At 44.0% G+C, this 14,697-nt stretch overlaps 1 protein-coding gene across 6 annotated transcripts in view; it reads left to right on the top strand.

Annotated features, from left to right (window-relative positions):
- Positions 1-14,697, top strand: part of ACAN (aggrecan) — an 88,916-nt gene extending 74,219 nt beyond the window's left edge. For all 6 annotated transcript variants that reach the window (XM_035132018.2, XM_035132015.2, XM_035132016.2 and 3 more), the window contains 5 exons: positions 4,913-5,071; positions 6,030-6,112; positions 7,252-7,396; positions 10,347-10,529; positions 13,831-14,697. In XM_035132018.2, the coding sequence (XP_034987909.2) occupies positions 4,913-5,071; positions 6,030-6,112; positions 7,252-7,396; positions 10,347-10,529; positions 13,831-13,919 (659 nt within the window). In that variant the 3' untranslated portion in view covers positions 13,920-14,697. The remainder of the gene's footprint in view (positions 1-4,912; positions 5,072-6,029; positions 6,113-7,251; positions 7,397-10,346; positions 10,530-13,830) is intronic.

The following is a 14,697-nucleotide window of genomic DNA, read 5'->3' as shown; positions in this document are numbered from 1 at the left end:
TTTCTTCCTCCCACCCACGTTACTTGCAGAACAAGCTGAGAGCAACAAACAGCCAGGCAGGGTTTTTGCCTGTTTACCTTGGCAAACAGGACCAGAAAAGAAATGGACCGTGTACAACCAAGAGGAAGATGCTTTCTTAGCCCAAGGGCCACATTTCCTTCTGTGAAATCTTCTGGGGGGCTGTGTGGAAGTTGTGGGTGGGACCAGGGACAAAAGTGGGTGGAGCAATGAATATAAATGTTACCTTTGTACATTCAGGCACATTCAGTATCTTCCTTCCAGGCAAACAAGAAATATTAGGAGAGTTCGAGAACATGCCAGGCAAAAGGTCATGTTAATGGAAGTTCCTTTGCATGGGAATAAATATGAATGGGGGGCGGAGGGGCTTTCACCTGCTCAGCTGAAGACATATGGATGTTGGAGACACAGCCAGCGGGGGCCATGCCAAGGCAAGGGCATGGCTAGCTGGCATAGTCTTTCTTCCCTTGCTGAATATCCGTGATAAATTAAAGCAATTCTTTTAAAAAAATATATTTTAAAAGACTATTCTTAAAAACCTAAAAACTCCCTTAAAAGAATCAAGTCTTCAAAAAAGTTATATGATCTAAGAAAGCCTTTAAAAGAATCGTTCCAGAAGAATTAAAAAATTATAAAGTAGCACCTTAGAGACCAACTGAATAATTTTAGGTATAAGCTTTTGTTTGCATGCGCACTTCTTCAGATACACTGAAATAGAAGTCATCAGACCTTTATACATAATGAGAGGGAGGGGGGAATGGGTGTTAAGTTTGACTAACAGACTTAACATACCTTTTTAAAGAATTACTTTAAATTATCTTTCTAAAGAATCGTTTTAATTTATTTTGACTACGGCAGACCAACATAGCTACCTACTCGAATATCCATGGTGTTTGACCTTAACAGGGCTCAATTGCACAGTAGTAATGAAAGGGCTGTTCACACATTGCATGCAAACCCACCAACATTTCTCTGATGAAAATAGGGACATCCTATTCCACAGCCTCCAGCATTTTTCCAGTCAAAATTGAGACGTCCTAAGGAAAAGCAGGCTGTTCTGGGATCAAATCAGAAACCGAAGCAACTTCTGTAAATCCAGGACGGTCCTGGGAAAATAGGGACCCATGTGTGCTACGTAGTGGAGGCACTGCTCCAGCACCGTACAGGGATGCTGCCAGGATCCTCTGCTCATGGCTGCAGCCGCAAACGGAGGATCCTCCATTCACGGTTGCAGCCGCAAGCAGAGGATCTCGGCACCATCCATACGACACTGGAGCGGCACCGCTCGGCTGCGGCACCGCTCGGCCCCCATTGCACCCCCTTGCTACGCCAGTGATTTTCTGATTGATGGAAATTTCAAGGGACAGAGATGCTGGTGGGGGGCGGGGACTAAACTCATTTCACCTGTACTGGATTAAGGAGAGCAAACAAAATGTCAACAAAAATGAGAGGAAGTTAATTCCTCTGGGATTATGTAAACCATGTTTAGTTGTGGCATAATCCACTGAGGTGGGTCCTACTTCTTACAATATGCTCCATGGATTTCCACTGCCCTGCCTGTTAGGCATATTTAAATCAGCCTAAAGTTCTTCTCCTACTCACTGTATCCTAGATGCCATCTGCACTAGACATTTAAAGCAGTATCATACCACTTTAAACAGTCATGGCTTCCTCCAAAAGAACCTGGGGATTGCAATGGGTTAAGGGTGATGAAAGCAGGTTCACCCAGCTAACCCAGTTTCTAGTATTATGAAACAGAGAGAAAAAGCTATCTCCATTGGTGTTCTACATATAATTCGTAATTTTGAAATTTCCCCCTTTCTTAATCATCATTTTTCTAATCTACAAAAAAAGCCCCTAACACTTTTGCTTTCCTCATAGTGAACATTCTCCAGCTTTTCATCATCGGAGTGATCGAACGCAACACAAAATATTTTGTGTGTTTATAACAAAGCTAGATATGTATTATCTGTTGACCACAGCTCCAAGCCATGACTGTTTAAAGTGGTACCGCAGTGCTTTGAACGTATGGTGTGAATCTGGCCCCAATTATTATTATTTTAGGGCCTAACACAGTCTTGCAGCGATTTCTTTACCTGCTCACAATTTATCTCAGAAAACGTCCCTGCTCCCTCAAGCTCAGCTTCTTGGAATACAAGCGACTGACCATGTTGCCCTGTTTCCATTTTGGCAGTCTTAAAAGGCTCTTCCATTCTCTCCTTGTCTCTTTGGCACACTGTGGTGTCCTTTAATGAGCTTTTGAAATTTTGCTCAGCACGGTAGGAAGCCTCCTCGACAGGGAAGTCAATAACTCTTCTTGTCTGAGAGGACAACTGTGCATCACAGCAAAGGGTGACCTAGGTGTCTACACGGCGGGCAGAAGACATTTTCTTCTCTGAGGTGGAGCAGCAAATGGGCTCCCCTTCCAAGTCAAGATACATAATGCCCAAAGCTGGTCAAGTTATTTTGGCACCTAAGCAGAAGGGGGGGGGAATCCCACAAGCGCCTCTCTTCCCTGCCTGGCAGTGAAAATGCAACAATAATAAATTAAATAGCTAACCTTTTGCTGTCCTTCCATGATGTCCAAAATTAGCTGCCTGGGGGTAACTGGCTCATTCTGCCTATGTAGCCAGTAATTGCTCAGAGATTTGCATGGGGCTGCCATTTTGTCACTAGGCAAAGTTCAAGGTTTTTTGCTGTTTGCATATAAAGCACTTAACAGTTTGGGACTAGTTCATTTATTTTATTATTTATTTGATTTATTGAATTTATATAGCGCCCTATATACCCAGGGGTCTCACAGAATAAAATCACTCACTTGACTCCTTTGATCTCCCGAACTGGCACTATTAGAGGTGCCACATAATACTTGTTCCCTGCTTGTGAAGTCTTTTAGTATAGCAGCACCTAAACTTTGGAACTCCCTGCATATTGTCATCAGGCAGGCGCATTTGCCGTAACCTTTTCAGAACTTGTTAAAAACGGAACTTTTGTTCGGGCAAGCCTACCTAGAAACATAGAAGCTGCTATGTGTTGTAACCATCTTCTGTTTTTAGTTTAGCTGTTTATTTTAATTATATTTTTAGTTTAGTTTAACTGTTTAATTATATTTTGATTTATTTTTATTTTTGGAATACCTGATTTTCAACATTGTCATCCTTTGACCATTTTGGCTTTGTTCCGTTTCTGGCAAACCACTCAGAGGTTCTATTTACAACGAAGTGTTACATACATTTTGTTAAATGAATAAAAAAATGTGTGCTCATATTTTTAAAAGCATATGCAGTTACTTGATAGATGCAATGCATATTATGCATGTACGTATTTAAAAGCATTTCTAAGCCACTTAATATCTGAAAATCCCTAAGTGATATACAAAAATAACATTAAAATGCTATAAATTAGCATTATTAAAAAAAACAGGTAAAAGCAGGTACAGGTAAAATCAGAAATCTACTAAAAGCAGGATCCAATCTTATGAGTCAAAAAGATGCATCTTTTCAAGATACCTGAAGCAACTGATGGATGGTACTTTATGTATGGCAGAAAGAAGAGCATTCCACAGTGGCAAAAAAATGTTTGCTCTCAGGTCACTGCCCTAGGATATTCTGTAGGGTATGATGCCTTGAGTAATATTATACATCTCTACATGGGCAGGCAGCGTTTCATTATTATTATTATTATTATTATTATTATTATTATTATAGTTTTTATTTACACTTTTCAAATTTATACATTTCATTAGTTTTACAATCTATTTAACATTTCAAAGTTTGACTTCCTTCCCCCTCTTTCTGCGGTTCCTTAAATTTATTTTTTAATACCTTCTACATAATCTTTGGGGACCCAGGTGGTGCTGTGGGTTAAACCACTGAGCCTAGGGCTTGCTGATCAGAAGGTCGGCGGTTCGAATCCCTGTGACGGGGTGAGCTCCCGTTGCTTGGTCCCAGCTCCTGCCAACCTAGCAGTTCGAAATGCAAGTAGATAAATAGGAACCGCTACAGCGGGAAGGTAAACGGCGTTTCCATGTGCTGCTCTGGTTTGCCAGAAGCGGCTTTGTCATGCTGGCCACATGACATGGATGCTATACGCCAGCTCCCTCGGCCAATAATGCGAGCTGAGCGCGCAACCCCAGAGTCAGTCACGACTGGACCTAATGGTCAGGGGTCCCTTTACCTTTTACATAATCTTTAATTTTTAACATCTTCTAATATCTTTAATTTGCTCATTTAATTATCTACTTTAAATATAAATACTCTTATGAAACTGCAGGTTATTACCATAACCGTGCTAATGTTTTTATCTGTTTGCAATTTATCTGTATATATTCAATAAACCATTTCCATTCTTTTATAAAAAGTTTGTTACCATGATTTCTTCTTCCAGTAAGTTTCGCCATTTCTGCATTTTCCATAAGTTTCTGTATCCATTCTTCCTTTGCTGGGACTTCTGCTTCTTTCCACTTTTGGGCGAGTAACATTCTTGCCACTGTGGTAGCATACGTAAATAAATTTCTATACAATTTAGGTAGTTCTGTCTCTATAATTCCTGAAAGAAAAGCTTCTGGGTTTTTTTACAAAAGTTATTTGGACATCCTTTTCCATTCATTGTATATCATTTCCCAGTAACCTGTAACCTTACTACAAGACCACCACATAGAATAAAAAAAACCTTCTTTCTCTTTACATTTCCAACACTTGTTTGATTTAGATTTATACATTTTTGCCACTTTACTCGGTGTTAGATATCATTTTCATATAATTTTCTCTTAAACTATAATGTGCTGTAAATTTTATCGCCTTATAGGGCAGGCATTATTTCAGATAACCTGGTCCTGAGTTGTTGAAGAACCTTTGCTTCTTGTTCACATGCATTCCCCCTTATTTATCTCCAGATCTGGCAGAATGTGAAGCAGGCTGGACCAAATTCCAAGGCAACTGTTACAAGCACTTTGAAGAAAAGCACACGTGGGTGGATGCTGAGAACCTCTGCCGAGAGCATCAGTCTCACCTGAGCAGTATCATCACTCCCGAAGAGCAAGAGTTTGTGAACAGTAAGTGTGGTGATTTGAAGAGTACGCAGGGCCAGAGATCCAGGTTGCACTTTCCAAACAGGCGGCATTGGCTGATCAAGAAGCTACAAATTCCTCTTGAGTTTAGAAGTAGAATCAAAACGTTGCAATTTGCAGTCATTCCAGATTGGTTGTGCGGGAGTTGTGGGGTGGGTGTAGCCAATTAAGGCATTAGTGGTAGAATTATACTGGGCCACCCACCCATCATTCCATTTTATTTGTCATTTTATGATGCTTCCCCAGTGTTGTCATATTATTGCGGGTGGCACTGTGGTCTAGACCAGTGGTCCTCAACCTTGGGCCTCCAGATGTTTATGGACTACAACTCCCATGATCCCTAGCTAGCAGGACCAGTGGTCAGGGATGATGGGAATTGTAGTCTCAAAACATCTGGAGGCCCAAGGTTGAGGACCACTGGTCTAGACCACTGAGCCTCTTGGGCCTGCCGATCAGAAAGTCGGCGGTTCGAATCCCTGCAACGGGGTGAGCTCCCATTGCTGTGTCCCAGCTCCTGCCAACCTAGCAGTTCGAAAGCACGCCAAAAAAAGTGCAAGTAGATAAACAGGTACCACTGCGGCAGGAAGGTAAACAGCGTTTCCGTGCGCTCTGGTTTCTGTCACAGTGCTCCATTGTGCCAGAAGCAGTTTAGTCCTGCTGACCACATGACCCCAAAAGCTGTCTGTGGACAAACGCCAGCTCCCTTGGCCTGAAAGCGAGATGAGCACCACAACCCCATAGTCGCCTTTGACTGGACTTAACCGTCCAGGGGTCCTTTACCTTTACCTTTTTACCTTACCTGTCTGGAAGAGCACCCAGGCACAACAAAAGCAGGGCAAAGGGAAAGGGTGGAACATTTGTGGTGTAAAAATTTGCAGGATTTCAGCAGGAAGTTACAGGCTAACTTTCTAATCTTTATGCTTTCTCTATCTCTCCTTTCTAGACAACGCTCAAGACTACCAATGGATTGGCCTTAGTGACAGAGCGGTTGAAGATGACTTTCGCTGGTCTGATGGACACTCCCTTGTGAGTTACATTCCAGAAGGACATGGTTTTCATCAAATGATCCTGGGCTGCTGGGAATCATTTCAGCATAAGAGCTTCCTTCCTCACAACGAAATATAATTCTGGGCTTTATTTATTCCCCCCCCCTTGTGCCCAAGAGTGAAAGGGGCTTCTATGTTTAGTGAGACAGGACAAGAGACAGAGAGAACATTACCACAACACATTTAAAGCACTGTGATACCACTTTAAACAGTCATGGCTTCCCCAACTGGAAACTGTAGTTTAAGGGATGATGAGAGTTCTTAGGAGACCTCTATTCTCCTCGCTGAGCTCCAATTCCCAGAGTTCTCTGCAAAGAAGGATTGGTTGTTAAACCACTCTGGGAACTGGAGCTCTGTGAGGGGAATAGGGGGAATAGTGCTTTAGATATATGGTGTGCTTGTGACCAGAGTTAGAGCTGGCTGCAGGTTTGATTGGGGCTTTGACCACTTGCCCTTCAGAGCTGCCAAGTGTCCCATAAGGAGTTGGGCATATACAGGTACCTGCATGGCATTCAAATATTTTCGCTGGCCGTAAGCGGAGGTGGCTGGTGCTCGTTGTGACTGGTAGGGTGGAAGGCAGGGAGGCCACCAGTAGGTGGAGCTAGAGCCAACAAGAGGCAGCACTAGAGACAATAGAAGATGGAGCAACCAATCCTCATTTTGCCCCCTTCCCTTCTACAAGGAGCAACATCAAAACTAAGGTTAAGGAACCTGGCAGGCAGTGCCACTCCCTAGACTGCTAGGAAACTGACAGGCAGTGCCACCCTCTGGAATGGTAATAAGAAGGCAGGCTGGTGGGGCTGGCTAAAGCCAGACAGAGGTTGGTGTAACAATGTCCCATTTGCCCAGCTGGACCACATTCCACTGCCTGCAGAGCAAATAACAACTTTGCAAGAGTGGGTGTGAATTTAGACCAGAAAAGTCTGGGGAGAATAAGCCCCTCACTTTTAAGGATTATGATCCCACCTTCACCTGGGGGACCCTGCAAAAACAAAAAACCATGGGTGATCCGATGGCCATTTCCTCCACCATTGGGTCTAATTAGACCCTAAGGAAAAGCCTCCCCAACTGTCTTCTCTGTCTAAGTTCCAATACCAGCTTCATTCTCATCTCTCGCAGCAATACGAGAACTGGCGGCCCAACCAACCCGATAATTTCTTTGCCAAAGGAGAAGATTGCGTCGTAATGATCTGGCATGAGAAGGGAGAGTGGAACGACGTCCCCTGCAACTACCACCTCCCATTCACGTGCAAGAAAGGAACAGGTAAGGCAGGATTCCTGGCAGCGAGAGTCCTACGGGACAAGGAAGGACAAGATAGCAGCCCTTCCCCAAGGCCACTTGTGCAGGTGTGGGGAAACCTTTGGCCGTCCAGAGGTTGCTGAACTACAGTTTCCAACAGTTCCCTGGCAAACATGGCCAATGCGCAAGGGTGACAGGAGTTGTAATTCCACAACATCTAGGGAGCCAAAGGTTCACCGCACCTGCAGTCATGTGTGTGACTTGAGAGATCCGCAAGTCTGCTGTGTGAAAGAAATTCAGTAATTAAATCGGGTATGGGAAACATGTGTTTCCAACCCCAGATGTAATTATATTTCAGCTTCCATCAGCCCCTTTGAAGCAATTTGAAGGCTAATGTCCAAGGGGATGGGGCATCAGTCTAGCAACATCAGCCACATGTTCCCCTTTCCTGAATTAAATTTTCCTCGTAGGGTCAGTGACTCACACAGAGATGCAACAAGTCGGAGGGCAGGAAATGGCAGAAATCTGCCAGGGCTTTCCTTTCTCAGATAAAGCTGCTCTAGGTGGAAGTGACCTACTCAGAGTTAAAAGCGTGTTTTGTGTTGGAGAACTGTGTTGCAAAATTCATAGGCGTGTGAATTTCAAAGGTCGGCTGAGTTCCACTTTGCACGTTGTTTCAGGAAGCGAAAATTAAGTAGTTCACCTTTAAATGTGGCCTGAATCAGATTCCCCCAGCTTCTCTAGATGCTAGTTAACCAGTTGTTTATAGCTCTAATCCTGCCTGCCACATTTAACAAAAAAGATGTCCCCCTGCAGCCACTAAGCCTGGCTCATGGACCAGGCAACAGAAGGCTCTTAGCAACCTTGACGTCTGAAGGTCTCATAAACCAAACAGCAGACAAAGGCTTTAGTATGGAATCCCCCTTCCTGCGTGGAATCAAAAGTCAGAGCTGTAGGAACACTTATATAATATAGCAGAGTTAAACAATTCCTTGTTTGAGTTTACACAGCAGCAAACGGATTGCTAACCCCTTTTTATAATTATGCCTTCTACCTTCCTGCCTTCTTGCCTTCCTGGTTGATAATCCCTTCTGTCCCTCTTGAAGAAAAATGATATTTTCTGAATGATAATAACATAAACTACTTTACTGTCAGATTCATTGAGTACATACTTAGGTTACATAACATATAAACTATATACTAGATATTAGGTAAAGGTAAAGGGACCCCTGACCATTAGGTCCAGTCGTGACCGACTCTGGGGTTGCGCGCTCATCTCGCATTATTGGCCGAGGGAGCCAGCGTATAGCTTCCAGGTCATGTGGCCAGCATGACAAAGCCGCTTCTGGCAAACCAGAGCAGCACATGGAAACGCCGTTTACCTTCCCGCTGTTGCGGTTCCTATTCATCTACTTGCACTTTGACGTGCTTTCGAACTGCTAGGTTGGCAGGAGCTGGGACTGAGCAATGGGAGCTCACCCCGTCACAGGGATTCGAACCGCCGACCTTCTGGTCAGCAAGCCCTAGGCTCAGTGGTTTAACCCACAGCGCCACCTGGGTCCCATACTAGATATTAGTGAGTCCTAAAAAGACTCCATCAGAGCATTTACTACTTAATACTCCTATCAGCAGCAGACCAACCAACAAAATGACAAAACTGACTGGCAGTTACTCCTCTCTTAGAATGTTGGATTTGACTGACATATCCCACAAACCCCTTCTCAGGCAATACAACATTAATAAATTAAACAACTTTACTCTGCTATACAAAGTCCCAGTTTTCTTCGTAAGCTCTGGAAACTTTCCTTTGTCAGATGTTTGGTTAGGATATCTGCCATCATCTCTTTGGTGCTGCAGTAACATAGCTCCACAAGACTACTTTGAATCATGCCAGTCAAATCCAACAAGAGCAAGGATAAATTTTCGGATGATCTGCTCTCGAGCCCAGTAAGTGCAGAGAACACCAACAGCATTTTAAGGACGGGACCAGCATCTCATTCTTGTAAATCCCCCAAGATCTCTGTTTCTAACCTAGTTCCCCAACCCCATTTTTAAAAAAAATATCGAAGCACACTTTTTTTTCTGAACCAAACTTCAACGTTTGCTTCACTCTTAACCCTCAAGAAGATTTGCTTTCAGATTGTGTAAGCAGAAAAACTCTCTGCACTCGGAGCATCCTCCTGCACTGCTAAGTGAGCAGGGATAGAGGAGGAGCTCAATTCCCTGTGCCTCTAAAGGAGAATTTTCCAAATTTGCAGTTTTCAGAAGAACATGTGAGCCAAAGTGCAGCCATCCTTTGAAATTTGCACTTACCTGAATTTTGCAATTTACTTCTCCAGCCAAGTAATGTGCATAAATATATGCACAGACATATGTATTCATGAAAAGGGCATACAAAACTCTGTTATTTTAGGGGGAAATTGTTTTGCATAAATGTGTAAGCAATTTGTATGCAGGGTTGCATACAAAATTGTATATATAAATTAGAAGGAATTTGCACTAGAATGGGCATAAATTTACATTGGGGCTGTGAAAAATGCACACAATTAAGTGTGAATAAACTGAACTTAAAATTGGAAAAATGAGAAACCCAAGCGACTCTTCCGTGTATGACTCCTGACTGTAAGGAGACAGGTACTGAGCAGCCTCGACAGACGTCCTTCTCTGAGCTCAGGTGACTGATTCTGCTGCATATCTATACCAAGAGTGACTGGATGTTGCAATCACACCAAGGAAGAGACAGAGCAGAATTAGACAGCCCAATTGGATGCTGATGGTGTAAAGTGAAAACCAGAGCAGTAAATCATACAGAGACATAGCCGGCATCCTATCAACCGGTTAGCAATATGGTGTCACACATTTTTAATATTAAAAGTTCGTGCGATGATAGGAGAAGAAGGTTAGGAGCAGCACACCAGCCACTGAGCTGCTTTGTGCTGAAAGCAACTTTGAAGGCTTTCCTTTCCTCCACCAGTTTCCTGTGGAGACCCACCCGTGGTTGAGAACGCCAGGCACTTCGGAAAGAAGAAAGACCGCTACGAGATCAATTCCATGGTGCGGTACCAGTGCAATCAGGGCTACATTCAGCGCCATCTGCCCACCATCCGGTGTCAACCCAACGGGCACTGGGAAGAGCCACGGATAGCCTGTATTGATCGTATGTAGTGGTTTATCTTATTTGTACTGCAGACCAATATCCTGATTCAATGCAAGACAGCTTCCTATGTCTCTGTGTAACCTCCATGCAAGTTTTGTGTGAATGTACCACCACGAATGCTCAATAAATAGCCAGTCTAGAAACTCCCAGGGATAGAGAGTGCAAAAGAGTTTATCCAACTCCCATTTGAATTAGACAAATAGTGTGTGTATGCAGTCCATCGGCCTTTGCCAGCCAGTAGTTGACCCACACTTTCCAGGGGAAATTTCCCATCGCTTTTCTTATTGGACTTTTTGTGGTTAGAAAAGCGACGAGATAATTGCACTAGAAAGATGTGGGGTGATGACCAAATTTTGTGCAAATCCACAACTATAAAGTGGTACCTCGGTTTACAAACACAATTGGTTCCGGAAGTCTGTACTTAACCTGAAGCGTACTTAATCTCAAGTGAACTTTCCCATTGAAAGTAATGGAAAGTGGATTAATCCATTCCAGACGGTCCGAGGAGTACTTAAACTGAAGCGTACTTAACCTGAAGCAAACTTTCCCATTGAAAGTAATGGAAAGTGGATTAAGCTGTTCCAGGCGGGTCCACGGAGTACTCAACCTGAAGCGTACTTAACCCGAGGTATGAGTGTAATTGGTTCCGGAAGTCCATACTTAACCTGAAGCGTACTTAACCTGAAGCGAACTTTCCCATTGAAAGTAATGGAAAGTGGATTAATCCGTTCCAGACGGGTCCACGGAGTACTTAAACCAAAAATATCAAACCGAGGCATACTTAAACCGAAGTATGACTGTACTGGAAAGGCCATCATGAATGCAGTGCCTGCACCGGACCAGAATGCTCTCTGGTACACCAAAGTATTATTCTCTAGCCTCTTCTTCCTCATTAGGAATGATCAGACAGTTCAGACCCACAGCAAGGGAGAGGCTGGCTGAAGCTTCCTCATGTGTGACAATAGTGCTATTAGTTAAAGCTCAGTCTGACAAGGACTCCAGTTCTATCCCTCTCCCACGCAGAGCTGGCTCACAAGGGCCAGCTGGATACTCAGCTTGGGGGACGTTTCATTCCATAGCGATGCCAACAGCTGGCAAGTCCTTCTTGGCCAACATGTTGTGCTCAGCAGACTCTCTGTAAGTCTTTGAGTTCTCTGCCTTGTGAATGGACAGAGGGCAGGGATAAGATTCGCAGGGGTAGAGGAGAGGCAGCTAGATGGCAGCTCCCATGCCACCCTTTCAATTGGCTAATAAAAGGTTTGGGAATCAACTTAACTATGGGTTTTCCTTTAAGGATACCGACTAGGGATGGGGGAGAAGTTCGGCTCAGTTTGCATTTTAATGGGGACCTCCCTTATTCACACTTCCTGACACGATGCACAAATCAAAACCATGCTGTCCTTTGAAGTCCACACCTCTCCTAACGTTAGGATGCAGTTCGCCAACCAAATGATGAGCAGGAAAAAGTGCACGTTAGGCAAAAGTGTGCATAAAAATGTGTCTTTTCGTGAAGATATGCAAAAATGCATTATATAGCGAGAAAATGACTTGCAGAAAAGTGTGTGTATTAAGACAGAATTGTGTGCAAAATATTAAGAGAAATGTGCGCTAAATGCTGGCCATTTTCATGATGACTTTTTGTTTTGTTTTTTTTAAAAAATCACAAACTGTTGGGGAAATCTGGAAACCAAACTTCAGATGGGGGAGATGAGAAGAACTGAAATTGACAGATTCACCCATCCCTCTTCCTGAATGTAAAGTATTTGGGGAAAAGAAATACTAAATAGATCCAGGGTTGGGGCCATGTTTGGAAAATATAGGCCTGTAGTCAATTAAGTCTTACTCCAAGTAGACCGATTGAGATGAATGTGCCTAAGTTAGTTTATGTTGATTAACTTTAATGGGTCTGCTCTGAGTTCGACTGGCATTGAATACAAACAATAACCTTCCCTTCTCCAGATTTAACCTACACACCTCCTCTGACCCTTGGGCTGTCTGGGGGCACTCTTCCATTGGTTGAAGATACCCACATCCCACCATCAGAGGTAGCCAGATGTTGTTGACTACAATGCCCACCATCCCTGACCATTGGCCATGCTGACTTGGACTGATGGGAGTTGGAGTTCACCAACATCTGGAGGGTATCACATTGGCTACCCCATGGTGGGGGTGGTGCTGTGGTCTAAACCACTGAGCCTCTTGGGCTTGCTGATCAGAAGGTCAGCGGTTCAAATCCCTGTGGCAGAGTGAGCTCCCATTGCTCTCTGCCAGCTCCTGCCAACCTAGCAATTTGAAAGCACACCAGTGCAAGTAGATAAATAGCTACCGCTGTGGCAGGAAGGTAAACAGTGCTTCCATGCGCTCTGGCACTCATCACAGTGTTCCGTTGCGCCAGAAATGGTTTAGTCCTGCTGGCCACATGACCCGGAAAGCTATCTGTGGACAAACACCGGCTCCTTCGGCCTGAAAGCGAGATGAGCGCTGCAACCCCATAGTCAACTTTGACTGGACTTAACTGTCCAGGGGTCCTTTACCTTTACCTTTTACAGATGTGGCTCAGTTGGCTCTTAGCTCTGTGTGCACTTTGTGCCAGCAAATCAGAAGGCTAAAAAAACAGGCCATCTGGAGGAGCCCATTGTCAATGATGTAGCTTGCTTTTAAAAAATAATAATAATTGTCACAGGGCAGAGGACGTTTTGAATTTTGTCCTCAGGCACCAACGTGTCTTGGGCTGTTTTTTTTTTCTGGATTCCTCCTCTGCAAAGAGAGAGGGCTCTTCTCTTCTCCAGCTACGGCTCCTTGAACAGGCAGCAATGTAAGAGAGTCTGCCTCATGGGCTGGCGATGTCTCGGCCTATCAACCGTTATTGGAAAGGGCAGACTTTATTCCCTCACCCCACCCCACGCCACAACAGACAGTAGCAGAGTTGTCTGTGGCACCCCAAAATCTCTTTCCCCTTAGTGTTAGCTGGAAGGGACAGAGCCTGCCATAGAGGGGGGGGAACCCACCCAGCTGGTTCATTGGGTCCCAGAGCACCGGAGGTGAGAGAAGGCCCGATTGTGCGACGGTGAGAATGCTGGCGCCGTGGCACGTTCGGCACGGCCAGCCAAAGAAACAACATGCTACAGCCTCGGCAGTGTTTTTCCAGAGAGCAAGAGGGAGAGAGGTGTTTGGTCAAGCCAGCTGAGGACAAGCAAGGCCTCTGTAACCTCCATCCCTAGCTAACAAGGTGCCTTTTCTTCTTCTTCTTCTTCTTCTTCTTCTTCTTCTTCTTCTTCTTCTTCTTCTTCCCCTCCCACAGCCTCCACCTACAAGCACAGACTACATAAGAGGAGCGCAAGGACTCGATCAAGGACCAATGGAGGAATGGCACAGAGACCCACCCATTAAAGAGGAGACAGAGAGAGGAGATAAGAGAAAGAGAGAGATTATATGGAACAGTTATATTAACAGATTCGATTTCTTCTTGTTGCTTTTTTGTTGTTGTTATATAAGGGGAAAATATATTAAAGAAAAATCCACCTTGTGCATATGTAAAAAGAGAGAGAGGAAAAAACTTTTGCAAAACAGCAAAGCAAAAGCTTTTTTTTTTACTAACCGTCTGGATCCAATTATCTTTGTGCCTTTTCGGGGAAGGGGATGGAGAGGGTCGCAAGAGGGTGAGGGTTAAGTTAAATAATAAAGAAGATTTGCTATTTTTGTGGAGGAGGTCCTGGTTTTATTCACAGGCCATGTAATTATTTAATCTGCAGGGTGGACAAGACTCTCTCTTTTTCTTTTTCTTTTGTAAGCCATTGTGTTTCTCCTTCCCTGTCCCACTCAGCTTCTTCCCACTGTTGCAGATTACCTTGTAGTGTTCAGAGGGAGCCACTGGGAATGTGTAAATCGAGAGAGAGAGAGAGAGAGAGAGAGAGAGAGAGAGAGAGAGAGAGAGAGAGAGATGAAATGGGCTGAATCTTTTCAATGAGAAAGGAATGGAAAAGAGGATTTCCACCTCTCCCAGGGAGGTGGGGGAAACAGCCATTGCTTGTTTGGATATGTCAATTCTTTTAAATAAATGCAAAATATAAAATAATGTGTGGAGGCTGAAATTAACCAGAACATCAGACTAGTGGCATTCATATAAAGAATGAAGGGCAGAGTTAAAAGCTGAACCTCTGAGGCTATT

This window comes from Zootoca vivipara, chromosome 14 (assembly GCF_963506605.1).
Source record: "Zootoca vivipara chromosome 14, rZooViv1.1, whole genome shotgun sequence".
NCBI lineage: Eukaryota > Metazoa > Chordata > Lepidosauria > Squamata > Lacertidae > Zootoca > Zootoca vivipara.
The sequence above is the reverse complement of the archived record's forward strand: the minus strand, read 5'-3'. Positions and strand labels throughout refer to the sequence as shown.